This window comes from Paroedura picta, chromosome 12, assembly GCF_049243985.1.
Source record: "Paroedura picta isolate Pp20150507F chromosome 12, Ppicta_v3.0, whole genome shotgun sequence".
NCBI lineage: Eukaryota > Metazoa > Chordata > Lepidosauria > Squamata > Gekkonidae > Paroedura > Paroedura picta.
Genome location: NC_135380.1, coordinates 40,611,503 through 40,634,948, shown reverse-complemented (window position 1 = coordinate 40,634,948; position 23,446 = coordinate 40,611,503). Strand labels below are relative to the sequence as shown.

Below are 23,446 nucleotides of genomic sequence, written 5' to 3'. Positions count from 1 at the left end.
CAAAGAAATTTGCTCTTTAGTCATTGCACATAGCATTCTCAGTGGCATTTACGTTCAAGGTATGAGGGTGCTCTGCTGCACACTAAAAGGCTTTGCTGGTCCCGGGGTCGATCCAGCCATCCCCTGAAGAGCCTTCCTCCAGTTTAAGTGGCTCTCAAACAAGTTTTTTTCCTGTGCTTAAAACATTAGGGTTGGGGGAGTTGTATCCTGAGATGCTTTGCAGAGCATCAGAGCTCAGTAACACTGGCAAATCCTCAGATCAGTCGGGCCAAGGACAACCTCTATTCTTGATGTAACTGAAGCTAGCATAGTATTCACTTAGATGGGTGTTCATGCCTTTGTTTTTAGCGGTCAGTCTAGAATTGGTGGTGGTGGCAGATTGCCAGAATGTGATCCCTCAAAAAACAAACCTTGAAGAACATTTCTAATAGTGTTACCTGGGACCACATCCTATTATTGTTGTTGTTGTTATCATAGAACCCTAGAGTTGGAAGGGGCCATGCAGGCCATCTAGTCCAACCCCCTGCTCAACGCAGGATCAGACCAAAGCATCCAAGAAAAGTGTGTATCCAACCTTTGCTTGAAGACTGCCAGTGATATAATATAATATATTGTTATAATATCTGTATTTAATAGCAGCCTCAGTTGTCATCATTGTTCCTTGCCTGATCTTTTAACGTTAGAGTAGAATGTTTCTATGGGGGTGTATGTTATGGGATCACTGGCTCCAACTCAAAGGCTTAGCGGAAGAACTCCGTTTTACAGGGCCTGAATGACTGAGCCTGTTCCGCCAGCCCAGCTCTCCTTTGGGAGCTCATTCCGCCAAGTCCTGGCCCTATTTGAGGACAGACATACTTCCTTGGGGTCAGCGATTACCAACCAGCTTGTATTTGCAGAGCAGAACACTCCATGGATTTTGGTATGCCTATTTCTATTGCGTTAAACCCTTGGTGGCTAAAATCCAGTTTAAACATAGGTTAACAATGTATTTGCCCAGTCTGTTTGAGCCTTAGCCTCCTGATGTGGACGTTGTGCTGTGGTATTATGAGTGTAAGCATACACACGAGTATGAAAGCTAGCTTGTGTAACCGTGTAGCCTATCAGAAGAGCCCGGGCTCTTTCCTTCCATTTCAGTGGCTATCCGCTGCTATGCAGGAGGATTGGGATTGGATGGGGGGGGGGGCAATCCTTTCAGCCCATGATAGTACAGCAGGGGCTCTTCTAAATGTTCCATTGCCCTGTTTACAAGGTTTTATGAGTGAGATGTTCAGAGCATCTCTTTATAGAAAAGCCCATCGGTCAATTTAGCAACAGATTTTAACATTTACTCATTGACGGTGATGGAAACGCTCTTATAAAGGTTGCCTTTGCAATGGCAGGAGAGCACCAAAAATTTGTAGCCATGCACGCCGCTGACAGTTTTTATGACCAAGGACTTCAGTCGAGTTAGATGGTTGTGTCTTTTGGGCTTTCGTTTTTTTTTTATTGCGATAATATTTTGTTATGACCTATGTGTTTTTGACAAAGCATTCCAGTTCAAACGGCTTGAGGAGGGGTTGGAGACCGTACTCTCTGCATAGTTTTAACTACTGTGGGGATTGCCTGCGATGGTTTTAAAATGTGCAGGGGAGTACTTGAGTTCATGCGCAAGTCTTGCTTGTGATAATATGGTGCAGTAAAAGGGATGCTTTTTTTTTCCAAAAAGCAGACTCAGAAGTTCATCAGAATGGATGCAGATGCTAATTTATACCACATTAAGGATTTTTATTTTATTTTATTCATTTAATTTATACACTGCCCCTCACAGTGACACTTCAGGGTAGTGTATACGGGACATTAGAACAAAGTACATTTAAAACATTTATAACAATACTAGTCCTTAAGCCCGCTGTACCTGAAATACAGCGGGCGCTAGGAGCCCTTGAAATCCTCTCCCGCGACCTCGTAGCCCTGCCCCAGCCACGAAGCCCTCCCCCCCCGTCCCGGCCAGCTTCTCGGCTTCGTGGCTGGGGCAGGAGCTGGACCAATGCGTCGCTGATATAACACCCCCATTAGCTAGTTTTGGGCCAGGAAATGGGTATGGGAGAGATTCTTGCTGCTGCCCTTTGGCTGCAGGGAAAGTAAATTGGAGTGGAAGAACTTGGACCCTGGTCATCATAAAATGGAGTATCTAGTGTGGCCGTTTGTAGACCTTGTTTCAGACATTAAATGCCAACATAAAGGCAAAGCTTTAAAAGGAAAGCATCCTTATTTTTAGATGATCACGCCTGCTGTGAGGTGTGTATTTTAAGAGTAATTCTCTCTTTATCTTCCACAGAGGAGAGGATCCACTAATCTAATTAAAACCACCAAGTTAAAGGTCCTCTGAGAGTGATTAATGGGTGGTGGTGGAGAGGGCCGTCAAGTCAGAGCTGACTTATGGTGATCCCATTGGGTTTTCAAGGCAGGAGACATTCAGAGATGGTTTCCCATTGCCTGCCTCCCAATCATGACTCTGGTGTCCCTTGGTGTTCTCCCATCCAAGTATTAGCCAGGGTCAACCTTGCTTAGCTTCCGAGATCTAAGGAGGCTGGGTTAGCCTACACTATCCCAGTTAGGGCTTGAGTAATTTAGGAGGGGGAGGAGACATTTTTAGTCAATCAAAATATTTTACAACTGAACTCAAGGGGACTAATTGGCTGTTTTAGCAAAGAATTATCACATGGCTGAGTTTGGATGTTGTGACAGTTTACTAATTTAACAGAATTAGCTTTTGCTTTATATTTCCACTCTTATGATGGTAGTTCATTAGCCTGAGGATGAGTGCATGCACTCAAAAGCTCACGCCTTGAATAAATCTTTGTTGGTCTTAAAGGTGCTATTGGACTCTGATTTTGTTTTTCTACCCAGTAACTATGTGTTTTTTTTTAATCTGTGGTGACCATTTGACACCTCTGTATTCCCCAACCTTTTTATCACCGGGGACCACTCAACGCTTGACAATTTTACTGAGGCCCGGTGGGGGGGGGGGTAGTTTACTCCTCTACTCTCAACCACTGCCCTAACGCTCTCTGATCGCTATGGTGATGTTTAAACATCCCTTCAAAATAAGATACAGACACGCCACAACAATGAACATAAGGAACATTTTATTTTCATGGAAATTTTAACTCATGACAATGACAAATCAATGGGAACCGTGAGCTTGTTTCTCTACAATGAAATAGTCCCATCTGGGAGTGATGGGAGACAATGACACCCGAAGTGTGTTGTAAAGGGCCAGGGGGGATGAAGTAAAGGGCCCACCTCCAGTTAGTCGAGGGACCACATGTGGTCTGCGGCCCACAGGTTGGGGACCACTATTATAGACAATACACCTCTGAACACCATCTGCTGAACTATAACAATGGTGGGAGGGCATGGGGTTGGCTCCTGTGAGAATGAGAAGCTGGACAGACCTTTTTCCTTTGTCCCAGCAGGGCTCTTTCTGTTCCTCTTCTCAGAGCTGCCATCCTTGCCATCTTTCCCTCTGCCGGTGTCTCCGCGTGAGAGCCACTTCCATTTCATACAGTTAAATACATTTCCCCAGAACCCCCGTGAATGCGCTCTGTTGCCCATTAAGTAGGCAGGTGGGAGCCAGGAGCAGACTGCAATATTTTTGTTATTTGACAAATAGGAAACCGTTTGAGGGCTCCGGTGCAAAATCTCCGTGAATGAGCTTAACTGCAGCCTGTTCTATTAATGTTAGCCGAGATGGCTGCTCTGCTGTCTTGCCAGTCCATAAAGCTAACAAAATGAACCATCCCCATTTCCTTTTTCTTTCCCACTCTATTCAGAATGAGATGTAATCTGAGCTCCTGGTTGGGAAATTAAATGATCTCTAAAATAAAATCATTCTAAGGATGGCAGCCTTTGTATGGAGCTGGGTTTGAGGAAGCCTCATAGGGCGTTAGCAGGTGGTAATGCTGGCATTTGCTTCACCAAGGTGAAGCAATTGGGAGCAGGCTGTGAGATGCACACACTGCCTCCCTGCTTATAGGGCCAAATTGGCCATTCCCTTATAGCTGTATGCTACTTTCTCCTATGCATTTTTAAAAATTGTGAACCCAGGCAGAAATGTAGTGGAAAGAGAAGCTAATGTTTTTCTCCAGTGGGTTTTCTCCACTCAAAAACCATCAAGCCGGGTTGCTTGTCCATTCTGTATCTTTTCCAATTAAGGTTGAAAAGCAGCAGGGAGAAGGAGGGTTTGAGTCTTCTTCCACTTGGCCTTCTTGTTCTCTGACTGTTTTTTGTTTTGTTTAATACAGAAGTTAATGAAACTGAGGGTACTGTCTGCAACAGGCATCCCCAACCTTTTTGAGCCTGTGGCACCATGGATATTCTGACCCAGGGTCATTGACGCAACCACAAAATGACTGCCTCAGGGGTTGGTGTCATTCCCAAAATGGCTGCCTCAGGAGGTGAAACCAATCACAAATTGTCAGGGATTAAAATTTAACAGGATCCTTTAAAAATATACCTATTGTAGAAAGCTTAGTTAAAACTGCACGCAGAGCAAATCACCAGGGATAGATAGGAGAAGCCATAGGTCAGGGGTGGGCTGCAGTACCACAGGGGTGGCCAAACTATGACTATCCAGATGTCCATGGACTACAATTCCCACGAGCCCCTGCCAGTTCTGGCAGGGGCTCGTGGGAATTGTAGTCCATGGGCATCTGGAGAGCCACAGCTTGGCCACCCCTGCTAGGGCTTCTGCATTGCTGCAAAAGCAACTGTGAAAAGTTCTGGCCTTCCATCCCAGACACCGGTGCTCAAATCACCTTCTCTCAGGGAGAGCTTTGCCACTCTGCATGCCCAAAGGGAGGAGTGAGCGGCTCAGTTTGGCACCCCCTTCCATGCCGTTAGCAGCTCTGTGTTTCCTTGTTTTTTTCTCATTGTGGCTAACCTTTCGCACTTTTTGCTGCTTTTCTATCTAGGGTTTTTTTCTTTTAAGCAAAGGTTAAAAAACCCACAGTGTCATTTAGTACAGCAGTCCACAACCTTTCGGCTGTCACGGACCGCTGCTCCGGTGAGTGGGGAGAGGGCGGCCCGGGGGCCCGCGCATGCGCGGCAGCCCCAGCGCAAACGCGCGTGCACGCCATGCCGGCGGCCGCGGCTTCGCCTCCCGGCCCCTCCGGGCCGCCAGCAAATCGGCCCGGCAAGCTTCTCTTCCCTCCCCCGCCCGAAACAAGAAGCTTGCCGGGCCGCAAGCTAATTGGCCGCTTCGATGGCCGATTTGCTCGCGGCCTGGCGAGCTTCTGGCTTCGGGCGGGGGAGGGAAGAAGCCGCGGCCCGGCACCAAGGCCTTCATGGCCCGGCACCGGGCCGCGGACCTCAGATTGGGGACCACTGATTTAGTAGACGTCCCTCCCCTCCCCTCTCTGTCCTTGTACATCACAATGACCTACCTTTATACCAAAATCATGGAGGTTTCAGTGTTAAACTTTTTGGTTTGAGGGTAAAACTTGTTCCTGCTGTGGGGAGGACCCCCCTCCGCCCAAAGAGAGACACTTGTCCTTAGTATTCAAAATTTGCCAAACAAGCCATACAGAACGGTAAGCCACATGTTTTTTTTCGGGAAAGAAACCATCGCCGCTTACTTCCATGTCTCCGTGCGATTCCTCGACCCAGTTACCTGCTTTAGAATCCCAGCCTTTGATTCTGTCACCAGGACTGGTCGGACGCACACAAGGCCCTGACTTTTGAGTGCTGGCTTTAAGCAACCTCTCCAAAGGGATCATGGCCCCAAGTTAGAGAAAGGCACAGCATGCAGAAGCCAGGAACAACTGAACACTGGACTCGGGCACCGCTGTAACCTTCCCCAAAGTCAACAAGTTTAGTTTTGCCCGCCAAGCTTTCCAGACAGCTCTGCAGACCAACTGGGAACTGAGCGTCTCCGTTGCTACATCTGTACGGCAGATTAAAGGTGTTCTTTGTCTCCTGCGGAGCATTAGCGTTTTGGGGGCTTTGGATGGATTTTGAAAGCTCCAGGGACCGCGGAACTAAATGCAGCCTCACATCTGAGATGAAGCTCTTCTGACAATGCATTAAAGAATGTAGCAGGAGTACAAGTTGACCTTTTGGCTTGTGCAGCAAAGTCATAGAATTTCCGAGGCAAAGACCCAGATCCAAGAATTCTTCCAAGCTACTGAGTCTAGCCGCCTTATCTAGAGCTTTCATCCTTAATGCAGATGATTTAATTAGGTGTGTGTACCTGGAACAGCCCTCTTTGATTATTTGGTTGGGAATGGATGAGATTTAATTGGGCTGGACTTGCAACCCCCCCTCTCTCCCCCGGAATTTTGAATGAGAGCTTTATGCTTAACATTTTCAACCCATTCAACAAAAGGGGGGGGGGGCAGGACCTGCTTTGACCCTCAGCCCACGTTCATTAAAAGTATTTCCCATCTGTTGTCCAAGCTCAGCTGCTGTTAACCGCAGAGGGGTCCTTTGAGGCAGACATTGGCAGGAAGCATCTTGGAGGAGGAACGGCAACAAGGGTGTTCTATTAGCTGAGGCATAGAAAACAATGGACTTTCTTCTGTTTGCTCACTTGTGGAGCGGAAAAAACAAACAAGCAATGAAGACAAATCAGATCAAGACACTTGCCTTTAGGGGACGGGCTTGGTTGGTGAAGCTGTGATTTGATGTTCGGATTGCAGTAGCAATAGCACCCCTGTCTGACAGGCTGTTGGAGCTAGCAGTGGTCGCTTAAAACTTGCTCATTGTTGTAGTGTCTGGAGATCTGGTGTGGCATAGTTGTTAGAAGACTAGACTAGGATGGAAGAGACCTGTATTTAATCCCTACTCAGAAGATCCAGTCTGTCATGAAGGTTTCTAGGTCACCTTGGACTAATCTAGGGATTCTCAGCCAGGGTCTGCAGACTCCCTGGAGTCTGTGGAAGTTCTGGAGAGTGTCCATGACCTTTCCCCTCTTGCTTTAAGAGATTCAACCACAGGCTAAGGAACTATTGGTCTCATCCTCCCCCCCCCCCCCCCCCCCCGTGTCTGAGTAAGCTCTTTCATGGTTTCTGTGCCTGGGAGGATGCAGAGCCTTCTCCTGCCTTAAACTAAAAATTAAAATAATCTGCCCCCTGTTTCTCTCCCTCAGTCCTCCTTGAGCTTGCCTGTTAATGTGGATGGTGATGTCACTTCCAGTGACATGTCACTTACGAGGGGCATGGCGGGGAGGCATGGCCAGCTGACATCACTTCCAGGTTCTTCACCTGAAAAACGATTTCAGGGACTCCTCTACAGTAAGACTAGACTAGTCACTCTCAGCCTAAGGGAAGTGACAATGGGTGCTGCCTTGAGTTCCTTGGAGAATGTGGATGTTTGTTAATTCTAATAAAGGGAGCAGATAAGCATGCTCAGTGGAATAAACTTTTAGAAAAGTGAGAATGGAACAGCTTCCAGAGACTCCAGGAGTTTCAGTGTCTAAACTGCAGCCTGAATAGCCCAGACTAGCTCATTAGCACTCAGAAACAGGGTCTGCCATGGTCTGTACTTAGGTGGAAGACCACCAATGCAGACTAGGGATGCTATGCAGAGGAAGGCAATGGCATGCCACTTTTCTTGGTTAGCACTTAGATGGGAGCTCTCCATGGTAAATTATAGCTGCTGTGCAAGGTAAAGGTATCCCCTGTGCAAGCACTGCGTCATGTCTGACCCTTGGGGTGACGCCCTCTAGCGTTTTCATGGCAGACTCAATACGGGGTGGTTTGCCAGTGCCTTCCCCAGTCATTACCGTTTACCCCCCAGCAAGCTGGGTACTCATTTTACCGACCTCGGAAGGATGGAAGGCTGAGTCAACCTTGAGCCTGCTGCTGGGATCGAACTCCCCAGCCTCATGGGCAGAGCTTTCAGACTGCATGTCTGCTGCCTTACCACTCTGCGCCACAAGAGGGTCTTGCTGTGCAAAGGAAGGGGTAATCAAACTGCTGCCCTCCAGATGTCCCATGAGCCCCTGCCAGCAAATGCTGGCAGGGGCTCATGGGAATTGTAGTCCATGGACATCTGGAGGGCCGCAGTTTGACTACCCCTGGCTTAGCTGATCTCTTAGCATGAACATTCCATGAAGGGTTGCCATGAGTTGGCTGCAACTTGACAACTCTGAATTATTACCTAAACGGCAATAAAACAACACCCGTTGCCCCAAATTTCTCTCTGGCTGCCATTTTGAATTCTGTTGATTTTTGTGGTGCTTACTTCCAACCTTTGCATAAATCAGAGCAAATTACTTCTAAGTAAGCAAGCCCAGGTTAGGAGATCCGCTACCACTCTCTTGATCGGAGAGGAGCAATAAAAGTAAAGAAACCATATTTAATGATCTTGAATTTTCTCAAACGGTTTTAAATCTCCGGTCCATGTGATCTACTTAGTAGATCAGAACTGTGAAATGTTTTGTATGGGAAAACATGCTCTAGAAGTTGTAAGTAAGAATTCTGTTTCCAGAAAATAAATTTTAAGAGAGAGTGATGTTTTGTTTTGGGGTTTTGAGTTGCTTTCAGATTACAGTGGCTTGAAAGGTCTCTTTAGAATCCCATGGAGCATATAAGTAACATAAAGCAATGAAGAGTGAAACTTAACTTCTAACAGCTTTTTGAAACTTTTTTTTGTGTTTGGGTAAAAGTTGTTCTGTTTTTGTCCACTTGCTGATATTCTCCCTCCTGGCTTTTCTCGATTAGGACCTCCGAAATCAGCTTGAGAAATCTCATGCCGAAATGGTTGAGAAAGACAAGGCAATGGAACAACATGACGCTCTTTTGAGTGAAAGCAATCAGAAATTGCAAAGCCAAGAACTGGTCATGGCGCGCTTGATGGACGGTGCCAGTCAGAAGGATCAGATGCTCCAGGTAGGCAAGCTCGAGCTTCAGAGCAAGACAGGAAAGAACCGAGTAGGAATTTTAACAAAATGTTCCATTTTGGGTTTGCTCTTCTGATTTCTTTTTCCCATGGCAGCCCATCACTTTTGATTACATTGTAGACTTCTGGCACTCTTCATAATTTACCTTACTGGAAACTAAGAGGTTTAGGGTTTTTTCTCTCTCTCCATAATCTGCAGAAAAGCTATTGATAGTCATATCAAGATTTCACTAATAAAGAAAATTCTCAGACATTTGCTGTCTTTCTTTGTGCCCCAGCAACGAATATTTAAAAGGGTAGTTCAAGATTCTTAATTGTGGCTGGAATCTAAATGAGCCTGTTGACTGCTAGAGTGGGTTTTTCTCTTCCAAATGAGTCCTTCTGTTCGTGAAACAGGCTCATTCAGTTCCAGCCCCCTGTCTTCACCCATGGGATGTATTTCTTTTGTTTGGTCTTTCCTTATTAACAATCCTGGTTCACAGTTACCTGGGTATTTTCCTTAAAGGTGATTAAATTGTGACTCTATACTAGCACTTCTGAACTTTTTTACTGTTAAGAAATTCTTGAAATATTTTTCAGGCTTTGAGAAACCCCAAATGTGTTGCGATCATGCAGAATATGGTTTGGACACATAGCCCACCTGGAGCCCCTCCCCTGCTTAGCCCACCATTGGCAATTTTGGAAGGGGGGGGGAAATGAGTCTACATGACCATATGGTCATATCACCTGATAAACATTTAACAATATATTAAAATTAACTCCCACCCATTCAGGAAATCCTTCCAGGGTTGTCCAGAAACCCCGGGGTTTCACGAAACCCTAGTTGAGAAAGCCTATGTTAACAAGTGAGATTTAAGAGTATTGCAATGAAATCAAGATAAGATACAGAGAAGAAGGTAAAGACTTACCTATTGCCAGGTTATTGACCAGTGATCAAGAAACATTGTTGGTTTAAGTTAATTCACAGCTCGAGGGAAGTTCTCTTGGCTTCAACCAAGGCTAGGGCTTTTTTGGTCTTGGCCCCGACCTGGTGGAGTGAGCTCCCAGGAGAGCTGAGGGCCCTGATGGAACTGTCACAGTTCTGCACGGCCAGTAATACAGAGCTCTTCTGTCTGATCTTCAGCTGAAGCCAGAGTGATTAAGATCATGCCCTCCTCCCCTTGGCCAAGCTGGGAAATTAAGCTACTTCTCACATCCCCAAGGCTGAGAAGAGGGTTTGTTTGTTTTTCATCGCTGCCGGAGTTTGTTGGTATTTAAGGGTATTTGGGGTTTTAATGGGAATTTATTGGGCATAGTTCTGTTACCCACCATGAGCTGCTTGCAGGAGTGGCAGGCTAGAAATCAAAGAATAAATGAAATTAACTTTGCACACGTCATAGTAATGTGTCTTTTTCGTGTTTCTTAGAAACTAGACGGGATCGTTCAAGAAAAGGACAGGGAGCTTCAGGAATTGTTTGCGAAATCTCCAAGTCTTTTAAATCATAAAGCGATTCTTCAGAGGCAGAACGAAGGCTTGGCGGAGGAAAAGGGTTCTGCTGAATCTCAACAGCCCACGAGCAAAACCTTCCAAGGATTTGAGGTAGTTTTTCCTCCCTTGTTTTCTTTTTTTACCTTTCCAAATGAAGGCGGCTATTGGAAATGTTTATTTTATTTATTTGATTTATAATTCAGCTTCTACCCCACCACTCCTAGATCCGGCGTGGCAGCTATCAATCTTGCCTTCCTGCTGGTATTTGTGTGCTGGAGATGGGGTAGCCAGGAGCTCGGAGCCAAATGGAAGCTTCTCCTTTTTTGATGGGGTGGCATAGTTAGTTTTCGAGCATCCCATCCTTGTGATAGGCTTGAGCCTATACTGGTTGCTCATCCATGCTCATGGCCGACTGGGATGATTAGAGCCAGTTTGGTGTAGTGGTTAGGAGTGTGGACTTCTAATCTGGCATGCCGGGTTTGATTCTGCGCTCCCCCACATGCTGCCAGCTGGGTGACCTTGGGCTCGTCATGGCACTGATAAAACTGTTCTGACCGAGCAGTGATATCAGGGCTCTCTCAGCCTCACCCACCCCACAGGGTGTCTGTTGTTGGGAGAGGAATGGGAAGGCGACTGTAAGCCGCTTTGAGCCTCCTTCGGGTAGGGAAAAGCGGCATATAAGAACCAACTCTTCTTCTTCTTCTTCTTCTTCTTCTTCTTCTTCTTCTTCTTCTTCTTCTTCTTCATGGGACTACAAGGTACTTTGCAGCTGGGCGCAGCTGAACACGCCTGGCTTCATGGTAAGGAAATGTCCTGAGAGGAGGTGAAGCTGTCTTTTCCATGGATGGGACTAGCACTAAATCAGGTGTTGTGACTTGGTTTCTGGTCCTTTTTCAGCCTCTCCAATAGCCATGAGGAAGGTAAACTGGCTTTTAGTTGTAAACAAGGTTGATTCTTAGGAGGTTCCCACTCGAGATTCCATCTAAACAGTGTGTGCTCAAAGGCACAGGTTATGCAGACATTCATGCCAATGAAGGAAACAAAGTTACTTTGGGCTGCTGTGGGTGTTCCAGGCTGTGTGGCTGTGGTCTGGTAATTTTAGTCCCTGACGTTTCACTATGGCTGGCATCTTCAGAGATAGGACGTGGCAAGATGGGAATCTCCCTTTGCCAAAGTGTCCCACGCTTTTGGCACAGAGAGATTCCCATCTTGCCATGTCCTGGAATACTCACAACAGTCAGTTGACTCTGGCCATGGAAGCCTTTGACAATTCAACGTTGCTTTTGTTCGATTGGTGGGAATGAGGCACTGAAATACATTTTGGGATGATTTTGGGTGGATTGGACTGAAGAGTGGTGATGCTGGAGGATGGATGAGCTGTAGTTGGATTCTAGATGAGAGCAGTGGCGGCAGCTAGATAACTAAGGAGGGCAGATGGCCAAGAGCTGAGGGGCAAGGAGCAATTAGAAGTTTGGAGAGATTTATCTGACAGTAGCTCAGAATGTCCTTCATGATCACAGCTGATCACAGGGGTTGGGATCACACGTTTTGCATTACAATGATGGCTGCCAGCTCCAGAGCCAGCCTGTCCACCTGGTGTGTTCAGCAAAAGCACCACTCTGAATGTGGTCCTTGGACCTTGTCTCCCCTGTGTTTCTGCAGGTGCGTGATTAATGTGTATACTCTCATATTGCCCATATATATGAACTGAAAAGCAACAATGGGGTGTTGACTGTGATGGGAAAGGAATTCTGCCACGGTTCCAATGCTGGCAGTGAATGAATGTTACCTACCAGCCAATTGGGGGAGGCTTTCTTAGTGGATGGGTGCTTGCTTTGGGTGAAGGTTTTCAGGGTTAGGCAAATATGTAGTCATAGAATCATAGAATCATAGAGTTGGAAGGGGCCATACAGGCCATCTAGTCCAACCGCATGCTCAGCGCAGGATCAGCCCTAAGCATCCTAAAGCATCCAAGAAAAGTGTGTATCCAACCTTTGCTTGAAGACTGCCAGTGAGTATAGTCAGCCGTATACTTCCTCTGAATCCTAGACACTCCCTTCCTTTGTTCCACAGTTGAGTTTACTGTATGCGCCCTGATGTGGCTAGTCCTGGCAAGCCCTATCTTATCAGAAGCTAAGTGGGGGTCAGTCTTGGTATCTATTTGGTTGGGAGACCACCAAAGAATACCAGGGTCATGACATGGAAGCAGGCAGTGGCAAACCATCTCTGAGCCCTACCGGGTCGCTATAACTTGATTGATGGCAAAAGAAAAAGGTGCATGTCTGGTCCTGCCCTTAAGGTGAATGATGGGAACAGCTGTGATTTGGAAAGGAGGGCATGTGGCAGGTTTTGTATCCAAACAAAGCTTTCAGTGCTAGATTTGTGCATCAGGGATGGAGAGGATGAGGATGAAAACCAAGCAGGAGTCATTTGTGTTTGGCCACAACGCAGAATGTTGACACACGGTGCTTCCACGCCCTCATCTGCTGATCACACCCCATTGTCTCATGTTTCAGTTCCTAGGTGAGCCACACCACTTTTTAAAGACCCCCATTGGCACATTAAACAATACCTCTCCAGTCACAATGCCTTCTGATAGGCTTCCTTGGCCTGTTATGGAGCCCTGGTCACAGCACTGAACCTCACAGCAGTTGCACAGCCAGGATCCGGTCTTCTCTTTTCATGAGGTTTCTCTTTAAAGCGGCTTGCCTACATTTAAACTACATCCAGTTGTCTCACCCAGAAGCTCTTAAAAATGGTATAACCTTTTGCAGCTTAAATCTCTTTGAAGTTCTAAGCTTAAGACACAGAATTCTGCAAGTCAATCAGGCCAGGGACATTGTTCTGGGGTCGGTGCAGGCTTATTGCTGCAAGGCGTGCAATTGTCTCCAGCCCCTCTGCAAAGCAGACAGAGGGAATGAACACAGGCTAGCTTCATTTTGCTTCATTCTAGTCCCAGTCCTGTGGCTTCCTGCTTCTCTGTTAGCTTAATCATAGAAGGATGGGTTGTAGAAATGAGCATGAGTCCAGGAGCCCCTCAAAGACTAACACAATTTGTGTCAGCAGGGAAGCTTTTGTGAGTTACTGCTCACTTCTTCAGACACCTGAAGTATCTGAAGACACGAGCAGCAGCTCACAAAAGCTCCTCCCATCCAAAAATTTTGTTAGTCTTTAACATGCGACTGAACTCGTGCTACAGACGGACAAACAAAGCCACCCAACTTGACCTATCTGCGGCAGCTTTTCTCAACTTTTTTATTGTTGGGAAACCCCTGAAACATTGATCAGGCTTTGAGAAACCCCAGAAGTGGTGGGATCATGCAGATATGGTTGGGAAGCCTAGATGTGTAAACTCCCCTCCCCTTCCCAGTCCCTCAAGGCCCTTCACTGGCCATTTTGGGAGGGAGGTGGTGGGTCGATGTGACCATATATGGTCATATCACCCAATAAACGCTTAACAAATTAAAAAAAAACATTAATTAACTCCCACCCATTCAGGAAACCCTTACAGGTTTGTGAAGACACCCTAGGGTTTCATGAGACTCTGGTTCAGAAAGCCTGATCTATGGGAATGGTTTTGCATGCTACCTCCTGGTCCCTGCAAGGCACACAATGGAAAGGGTTGCTTGGGAACGTTTCCCCTGATTCTGCTAAAGCTATTCTCCTTTGCTTTGCGAGCATGTAAGTCACACTTGTTATCCCAGATGTGGTCCCTATGCATGGGTCTGTTCTTTTGTGTATTTCCAAGCTAGCTTCATCCTGGACATCACTGTTGTGTTGTGGTAAGAGAGTCAGGATCAAAAGTGGGAAGACTCCTCTCCTCTTATTGAGTAATGTTGAGCAAGTCATTCTGTCTGTGTTCATGGTATTTCTATTTAGTTTGTCTGACCTCCCCGACTTTTGGTAGTTTTTTTTTTAGTTGGTGGAAAATACCATGAATGATTCCCCATGAAAGAAGAGAAGGTCAAAAACGTTTTGTAATGCTGCCTTTTGTAAATTTACAGTAATGGCAATTTTTGTTTACCACCCTGGCTGTCCATTTTATGGGTGGAAGGGTAGGAGATAAATAATCTAATACAATAATGAACGAGTACAAAATAAATAAATCATAATAGAAGCTCCGTTATCTTGTAGACGCCCCCGCCGCCAGGAATGGAAAACAACTAGATGCCTATTTGTTTCTATTTAGACAACAGAACACCCCACATTTCTTCCAAAAATCAATTAGCACCCAAGGCGGTTTCTTATTTCTTTTGAAACCGCTTTCGGCTAAATTAGCTTCCAAGGGGCCTTCCACCATCTGTGTTGAAACAATAAAGCATCATCAATAAACAAATCAGACAACCAGCTATAAAGCCTTGAAATACTAGAAATAATGGTGGCAATAAAGCTGCAATGGAAAGAATAAAACCGGAGCCTTGATGAACAGTCAAGCAGCCAAGAATAAGAGCAGTAGCCTATAAATGGTCCAAAGGCCAACAGAGCGATAAGAGATGTTAAAAGGCCAAAACCAGCATGCAAGCCCATTAGTTAAGAGTGTGAACCATCTCTCTGCCAAAGACACAGCATACAAAGTTCTCCATCCATAAAACCAGTAATTTAAAACGAACTGTTAAAAAACAGACAATTAAAGCTAGCAAACAGTAGTGGCCACATTAAAATTCAGAGCAGCATTAAAGCCTTAGGTAGAATGGGTCATTAGCAGCATTAGAAACACAGGCCAGGAAACCTGTGACCACTTGCTTACTCCCACATGCGCAAAGATGTAAAGCTGGTAGTGAAGGGGCCAGCAGGTATTTTTCTAGGAGAGCTTTCCTGGAAAGGCTCTTTGAAAACTTCCTCTTTAGTTGCTGTTGTTCCCTGAAGAACTCTTTTGCTTTCCTTCCCTTTACCCCAATGAGAACATCGTCCTCCTGGTTCTGATCTAGGCAAGCGTAGGCAGAAGTGCCACCAATGCCTTTGTTGCCTGCAAGGAAAAATCAAGAATATCATTTTTATGCCCTCCTTTTTTACTGAGCTGGTCAACCTTTCTTGGACCGTACCATTTCAGATGGCAGGTGGGTTCCCTTGTGGCAGAATGTCCCCCCCCATCCCTCCCTGTTCTCTGCACATAGAAAACTTGCGTGTCGGCAAGAAGGCGAGGGTAGAGCCCTGCCCCTGGACATGCTGAAATGTTTATTTATTCTGTAGTGAGGCGCATTCTGTCTGTTGAGTTTCCACCTGTACAGTGAAAATGATAGATTCAAGTGGGTAGCTGTGTTGGTCTGAAGCAGCACAACAAAATAAAATCAGAGTCCAGTAGCACCTATAAGACCAACAAAGGTTTGAGGAAGAGTGCCTCGAAATCTCACGCCTTGAATAAATCTTTGTGGGTCTTAAAGGTGCCACTGGACTCTGATTTTGTTTTATAGTGGAAATGATAAAACTCAGATCCACAGTGAGAACTGATGCAAAGATTGAAATGATGGTTGCTGTAGGACTAGCAAAAAAAGAGGTGGCTGTTCCAAACCCATTCTATTCCAAACCCTTTTTGGGCCACAGTCCTTTTGAGAGCTCGTCTCAGGTCATGGGGGAGAGGGGGGGCTGGGACACAGGGATTCAACACATTGGTGATCTTTCAGCAGCTGCTGGGCAGGTACTTATCCTGGATGCTTTAGGCTGATCCTGTATTGAGCAGGGGCCTGGATGAGATGGCCTGTATGACCCCTTCCAACTCTAGATTCCATAACACAAACGAGTACGCACAAATCATTCATTGTTGAACTCCGAAAATATGAACATTCTGACATAGTAGAAAAAACTTCTTAAAAGACTGTATGCAATTAAAAATTTAGAAGATTTGACCAAGAGAAGCAATTGTATTATTTTTTCCCCCCTTGAACGCATTAATTCAGGCACACACAAAAGAACAGATGACATGACTTCATCATCTGCCTTGTGCTGCAGCCGGCTGTGGAAGACCTTTCACTAAAGGTCCTATGGGGGCGCACCCAAACCCTCAGAGCCATGCATGGGCCAGTCTTCCTGCCCAGCACCTCACGTGTTCCAAGGGCAGAGCGCCCCCCTTCCCTCAGTTCCTTTTTCGCAACTGCAAGAGGAAGACGTCCTTCCGAGTGCTCCATTTGCACTCTCCAGGTTTTTCCTTCTTCTTTTCTGTATTATGACCTCCAAGGCAATTTTCAAAAATTGCTGTAAGTGTAGTGTCAAGATGCCCCATGCGGATGAGCATGAGTGCTGCCTCCTTTGTCTGGGCAAGGCGCACAATTTAGGCTCATGTACTATCTGCCAGAAATTTACGCCTAAGGCGCATTAAGACCGATCTTCCTTCTTAAAGGCTGCTTTCTGGGAAAAGGTCTTGTCCACTGGCCCGCCCAAACCTGCTTCCAAATCCACCCCCCCCCTCCCCGTCCTCAACAAACACCCAGATTGGGTCCTCCGTTGGTTTGGTCACCAGGTCCGATCTGTATCTCAAGCCCCAAGTCTATGAAAAGCGCGGATCCAGATCCTTCCATTGTTCCAGTGCCTCAGTCTGATTTGGGGACAGCCACGAAATCTCCCCACTGTCTCCTATGGGTGAGCCTTCAGCTAAATGCTCTAAGAAGAAGCATAAGGATAAGACTAGATCTTCCAGTTGGGAGTCGGTGGCAGTTCCATCTAATAGGCTCTGAACTGTCTAGTGTTCCACTGGCACAGCCCCAACAAACTCCTCCTCCACGCCTCCAATCCCCTACCCCGGCCCCTGTCAGATATTCTGAGATGTTGCTGGATGTGAGCCGATCTGAGCTAGGTAGAGACCCAACGGAGACCCCGTTCTGAGCCTCATGTCTGGCAGACTGCGTCGGCAGCTGTCCTATGATCCCTCGCCAATGTACCTGGGCGAATAGGACAGACCTTTTGGGGATGAAATCCAATATCGCCCTATTAATTTTGAGGATGAACCTCCGGCCTTACCCATGTCCCCCCTGAAGTATGCGGAGGCTGAAACAGGGGAGAGGGGTCTCAATCAGAATACGCCGATTATGGCATTGGAATCTTCCGCAGATGACAACACTCCCCACTGTCTCCAAGTGAGATCCTAAACCCAAGTTGTTGTTGTTAGGTGCGAAGTCATGTCCAACCCATCGCAACCCCATGGACAATGATCCTCCAGGCCTTCCTGTCCTCTACCATTCCCCGGAAACCATTTAAATCCTCCCAGCATTAGGCTCTTCTCAGGGAGTCCTTCCTTCTCATGAGGTGGCCAAAGTATTTGAGTTTCATCTTCAGGATCTGGCCTTCTAAGGAGCAGGCAGGGCTGATCTCCTCTAGGACTGACCGGTTTGTTCGCCTTGCAGTCCAAGGGACTCACAAGAGTCTTCTCCAGCACCAGAGTTCAAAAGCCTCAATTCTTTGACGCTCGGCCTTCCTTATGGTCCAACTTTCGCAGCCATACATTGCAACCGGGAAGACCATAGCCTTGACTAAACGCACTTTTGTTGGCAGGGTGATGTCTCTGCTTTTTAGGATGCTGTCTAGATTTGCCATAGCTTTCCTCCCCAGGAGCAAGCGTCGTTTAATTTCTTTGCTGCAGTCCCCATCTGCAGTGATCTTGGAGCCCAGGAAAATAAAATCTGACACTATCTCCACTATCCCCTTCAAGGATCGCTGCCTTGCCGTGGCAAGGGGGCTTGCGTAGTGAAACTATGAGCTATGCCGTGCAGGGCCACCCAAGACGGATAGGTCATAGCTGAGAGTTCTGACAAAAGGTGATCCACTGGAGAAGGAAATGGCAAACCACTCCAGCATCTTTGCCATGAAAACCCAATGGACAAGTTCAAAAGGCAAAACCCAAGTACAAGATGCTAAACCCAAGTACAAGATTCTAAGTCGGTTATCCTTCAAGACTCCCACCTCCATTGCCCTCTTCTGGGAGGTCATTCCACCCATTAGAATTCACAGAGCGAAGAGCTCTGCAAGGGGCCTAGGGAATTAAACAGCCCCTCAGATATGCTGGGCTCAGACTGCAGATTGTGCTGAGCCAGCCACATCAGTCAAGCCTAGATTTGGTAGCATGAGATGTGTGCATGAATGCCAAGTTGGTAAACTTCACATCAGGGCCTCCCATTTTTATTTCAAGTAGGGCAACTTTCAGATTTCGGTACGAAGGATTGAAATGCTGAGTGGGTAGGAGGGGCTCACCCATCCAAATGTTCCTCCATGCAAAACAATTCCTTCTCTGGAGAAGGCTAGCATATCAGAGGAAAGCAGTCAGGCTCTCTAAACACAAAGCCAAATAGATTTTGATATCGGACACCGGCACAAAAATCCTTTTGCCAGTCTGTTGTCGTTGGCGCCCTGTATGTGTTTCATTTAAATGACTTAGGAAGGTAATTCCGGGCTACTGGGAGGAGGTGTGCTCCGCGCATAACGCCAGGGTGTTTAATTTGCTGCAGTCCAAGAATTATAGGCGGTGCGCCAAAGTTATTGATGTGGTCAGAGCTTTGCAGCTGATCCGTCTCGCGGCTGGAAATGGATGCCGTCGTTTGCCGTTGCCGTGTTGCTGACGTGCCGGAGCGATTGAAATTGATGTAGTGTCCCAGTTGTTGCTGAGTCATCTCAACGGTTCAGACTTATGGGGGTGACATATTTTTTCTTCTTCTAAGCACGCCCTGTCTTTTAAAACTGCCATCAGCAGATTGCAGCGAGCCTATCAAAGCTGATTGATGTTGGGAACACACTTGTCAGGGTTTACTTCTTCAGGCGAGGGCGGTTGTGTTTCTGTGATTGCTTTTCCCTCCGTCCGCATTGGTCACTGATTGCCTTGTATGTAAGCTTTATTTTGGTTAAGAATACTTAATGGGGTTTCTAACCCAGGATATCTTTTTGATGGGTGATTATGGATGAGCCGCAGCAGCTTGGTGGCGGAGCTTATGCTTTGCACGCACCGGGCCTCAGGTTTGATGCCCGGCAACTCTGCTTAAAGAATTTCAAGTAGCAGGTGCTTGGGGAAGATCCTTTTCTGCCTGGGCCTGAGGAGACAGTCCTGGGATGAAAGAAGCGATTCAGTAATAGAAAGTGTGCTTAGCATGCAGAACAGCCTAGGTTCAATCTTTGGTACCTCCAGTTAAAAGATCTCAAGGAGGTAGTGATGGGAAAGACTTCTTTACCCAAGGACCTGGAAAGTCACTGGAGGTCAGTATTAATTCAGCACCTCAAGAACCACACTTGGCTCCTTTTCATGCCATTTGTAGCTCTCCTGAACACTGTTCTTCAATGGGATACCTGTGGGAAAGGTCCTTGCCTAGTGGGGTGCTTGGAAAGTTGTTTCCACCTTAAAATAGCAACCAGAGGAAGAGGTAGGTTGTGAGCTCCCCTGAGGCTCATGCCAGAGATGGAAGTAAATGTTGCTGGTTTGGTTGATGAGCAAATGTGAGTGAATAACGCTATCATAAATAGGCAATATTAAGCTAGATTGTCTAATGATATGACACAGTGTAAGACAGTGTCACTTCTCAGTTGAATGGCAGATGTTCTGTTTCTGTGAACAGATGTGGTCAGGTGTGGTTGCTGATCCACAAACTGTCGTCTTTACAGTTGATCCAGGCTCTTCTGCCAGCTCTCAGGAACTGCTGGGGCTAGAATCACATGGGTCTGAGCATTGCTTCTCCTACAGTGAGGCACTGGGGTTCTATATCAGCAAATTTATGGGCTAGGGACTAACTCTTCCCACCAGGCTGGCCAGTGGCTCCATCTCATGCAGGAGAATAGGCTGCCTAAGGAGGTGGTGAGCTCCCCCTCACTGGCAGTCTTCAAGCAAAGGTTGATGCACACTTTTCTTGGATGCTTTAGGATGCTTTGGGCTGATCCTGCGTTGAGCAGGAGTTTGGACTACATGGCCTGTTATGGCCCCTTCCAACTCTATGATTCTATGATTCTAGACTATAAGGACATCTTAGAATCATAGAATAATAGAATATTAGAGTTGGAAGGGATCTCCTGTGTTATCTAGTCCAGTGGTTGCCTTCTGGCGCAGCGACGTGCTGAGCTGTGGGGCGGAGGCACCGGTGCTGGCACTTCCCCCACTTCGCAGCGCACTCCCGTTTGTCTACATCCCTCTTCAACTGGGGTGCCCAAAACTGAACACAGTAATCTAACATAGGCTGAACCAGAGCAGAGTAAAGCGGGTACCATCACCTCCGTGATCTGGACTCCGTTTGATACAGTCAAAATCCCATTTGCCTTTTTAGCCATCGAGTCACAGTGTTGACTCATGTTCAATGTATGGTCTACAAAGACTCCTAGATCCTTTCTGCACATATTTTGGCCAAGACAAGTCTCCCCCATCCTATATTGGTGTAGATGGTTTTTCTGCCTAATGCAGAACTTTACATTTGTTCCTATTGAATCTCACTTTATTCAGTTTAGACCAGTTCTCGAGCCTATCAAGATCATCCTGTTGTGCTTGCTACCCCTGCCAGTTTAGTATCATCTGCAAATTTAATAAGTACCCCCTCTAATCTCTCATCCAAATCATTTATAAATATGTTGAACAACATAGGCCCCAGAACAGATCCATTGGGGCACTCCACTTGTCCCTCTTCTCCAAGAGGATGCTGAACCAATTTCAAGTACTCTTTGGGTATGATCTGTCAACCAGTTATCGATCTACCTGACAGAATTAGGATCCATACCGCATTTTACCAACTTGTCAACAAAAATATCATATGGAACGTCATCAAAAGCTTTACTGAAATCTCAGCATTCTCCTGATCCAGCAAGGTAGTCACTTTCTCAAAAAGAGACAAGGTTGGTTTAACATGACTTGTCCTTGCGAAACCCGTGCTGAGTCTTAGAAATCACAGCTCTCTGTTCTCTGTTTGATGATTTGTTCCAAAATGTTGCCAGCTACAGATGTCAGGGCAAGTACAGAGGCACTGGGATACCAATATGGCACATCAAATATACAAAATGACTTTTATTGGGTCTTCAAACTTCCATTCTTCTTTATTCTTTCATATAATACCCAATGCGTTTCGCTCTTTGGCTTTATCAAGGGACTTTCAGTTTTCATATTTTGAAAAACTATTGTTGAAACTATCTTTACTCTCCGTTAGGAGATTACTTCTCTATTCCAAAGTTGCTAGTGGTCTATAGAAACCCCCCACAATAATAGCTGAAGTTAAACTTGTGGGTGCTTCAGGAATTTTGAGGGGGGAAATCAGTGGGTGCCACCACAAAATGGGAAGTGGAGCCAATCATAGAAAGCTACCAAGGGGACTGGGGCCAATCACAAAATGTGAGGCAATTCCACCAACTGTTGAAAAGATTCCAAGACAAGCAGCAGGTAGAGGCAGTTGTTTCAAATTAGGTGGCCCCTGCAAAGGTGATGTCTCCTGGGCTCTTCTGACTCACTTCCTGCTCCAAGGAGGTGGAGGGAAGCACTTTGCTTTGGGCTTGAGATTCTTTGGGCAAGAAGCAGTAAGCTGCGTATCAAGGCAGTGGCAAGTTCCATGCATGGCCTCTGGTGCCATGTTGGAGATTGCTCTTAGCAGCACCATTTCAAAGTGAGTCATCCGTCAAAATTGCTGGCTTGGAATTCATACGTAGATTTGAAATGAAACTTTAGCTCAATAGCGATTTGGGGCTGGCTCACGGCAGAATGTAATTGTCCTCCCTGCCAAGTTTATATACACTATTCATCTTAGTTTGCAATTCACCAGTGGTTTGAAGTGGTCCACATCCACTCTGATTGGATTGTTGACTCTCTGGACAGGATCTTGCTTTGTTTGTGCTGTGCTTGTAATGTAACGAACCCGTGCCTCCGATTGCTCAGCCTCCTTTTGCAATAAGTCCCCTTCTTCCATTTGTAGCCGTGTGCCTGTGCTCGTATGAAATGTAGCAACGGAGAGTAACTTTTCTCGTCTTTGATGGAGTGGGCTCTGCCTCACGAACGTTTACGACACAATAAATATGTTAGGAGTGTTTTTTCATCTGGCTTCAAGACTCTATTGTTTTTTGTATTATAATAAATGGTTTCAGGCAAATAAATGCTCACTGAGATGAATACTGTGAGGTCGTAGGAAAGTGATGACCTTCAAACCCATCACTTTCTGGCTAATCCTCCATTTCACAGGATCTCTGTGCGGTTCTGTCAATTGCCCCCAATAAGCAGACTTCATTGAATGAAAATCTCTTTATTGAAAGAACTAGTTGAAAAGCCCGCTGTATGTGCAAATACAGCGGGCGCTAGCGGGGGTGTGGGCTTGGGGGGGTGGAGGTGGCTGGCGAGCAGGCGGGGAGGGTTGCTTCTGGAGGCTTGGATGGGCCTCCCGTTGTTGGGCTTACCTGGAGTCCTGAAGGTGGGGTGGTGGGGAGGGCTCAGGCTGGGCAGTGTTGCCGTCGCGTGGCAAGTCCGCAGCCACAGCTGGCGTGAGAGACTGGCGAGCGAGGCAGGGCGGCATGAGGAGTGCGTGGCAGCGAGGCGAATGTTATCCGCCAGCCTGGGGGCCCAGAGGGGGGAGAGTGGGCAGGGCCAGTCCGGGATGAGGGCCGGATTGGGTGGCTCATGGAGGCGGGCGCTCCAAGGGATGGCCCAATCCGGTCGGATTGGCCTGTGTGTGGGCGGAAGCGCCGCTCGGACACCCTGGAGAATGCTCCACCCACAGGGGCTTTTCATAAATATTAATCAGAAAATGGTAAGGATAGTGAATTGTTCATCACAGGGCTCTTGCTAAAGATCCTGCCTCTACAGCCCCCTCTTTTACTCCCACCTGATGGTTATGGCGTGAAGGCATAAATGTAATTATCTAATTAATTTTTCCAGACCGAATGGCTGGGACAGATACAGATATTGGCAAAGTCCCCAAAACAGTGGGAAAGGTGGTCATTCCCACAGCTCCAAACATGGGGCCCCTCCGGGCTGGCTAATTACATTCACACCTATGCTAATACAGCAATGGATCAAATGCTCATACAGGATCAAAGACCACAGTGACAAGCAGATAAGTCAGGAAACACCCTGTGATAAGGCAAGGCAAGCGGCACAGGCAATACAGGGGAAAAGTAGAAAACACGGTTTTGACATCAGTTCAAGCAATGCAGGCATTACTTGGCAAA

At 46.6% G+C, this 23,446-nt stretch overlaps 1 protein-coding gene across 2 annotated transcripts in view; it reads left to right on the top strand.

Annotated features, from left to right (window-relative positions):
- CDK5RAP2 (CDK5 regulatory subunit associated protein 2) overlaps positions 1-23,446 on the top strand; it is a 176,843-nt gene that overhangs the window by 39,195 nt on the left and 114,202 nt on the right. For both annotated transcript variants that reach the window (XM_077305310.1, XM_077305309.1), the window contains exons 13-14: positions 8,706-8,873; positions 10,289-10,462. In XM_077305310.1, the coding sequence (XP_077161425.1) occupies positions 8,706-8,873; positions 10,289-10,462 (342 nt within the window). The remainder of the gene's footprint in view (positions 1-8,705; positions 8,874-10,288; positions 10,463-23,446) is intronic.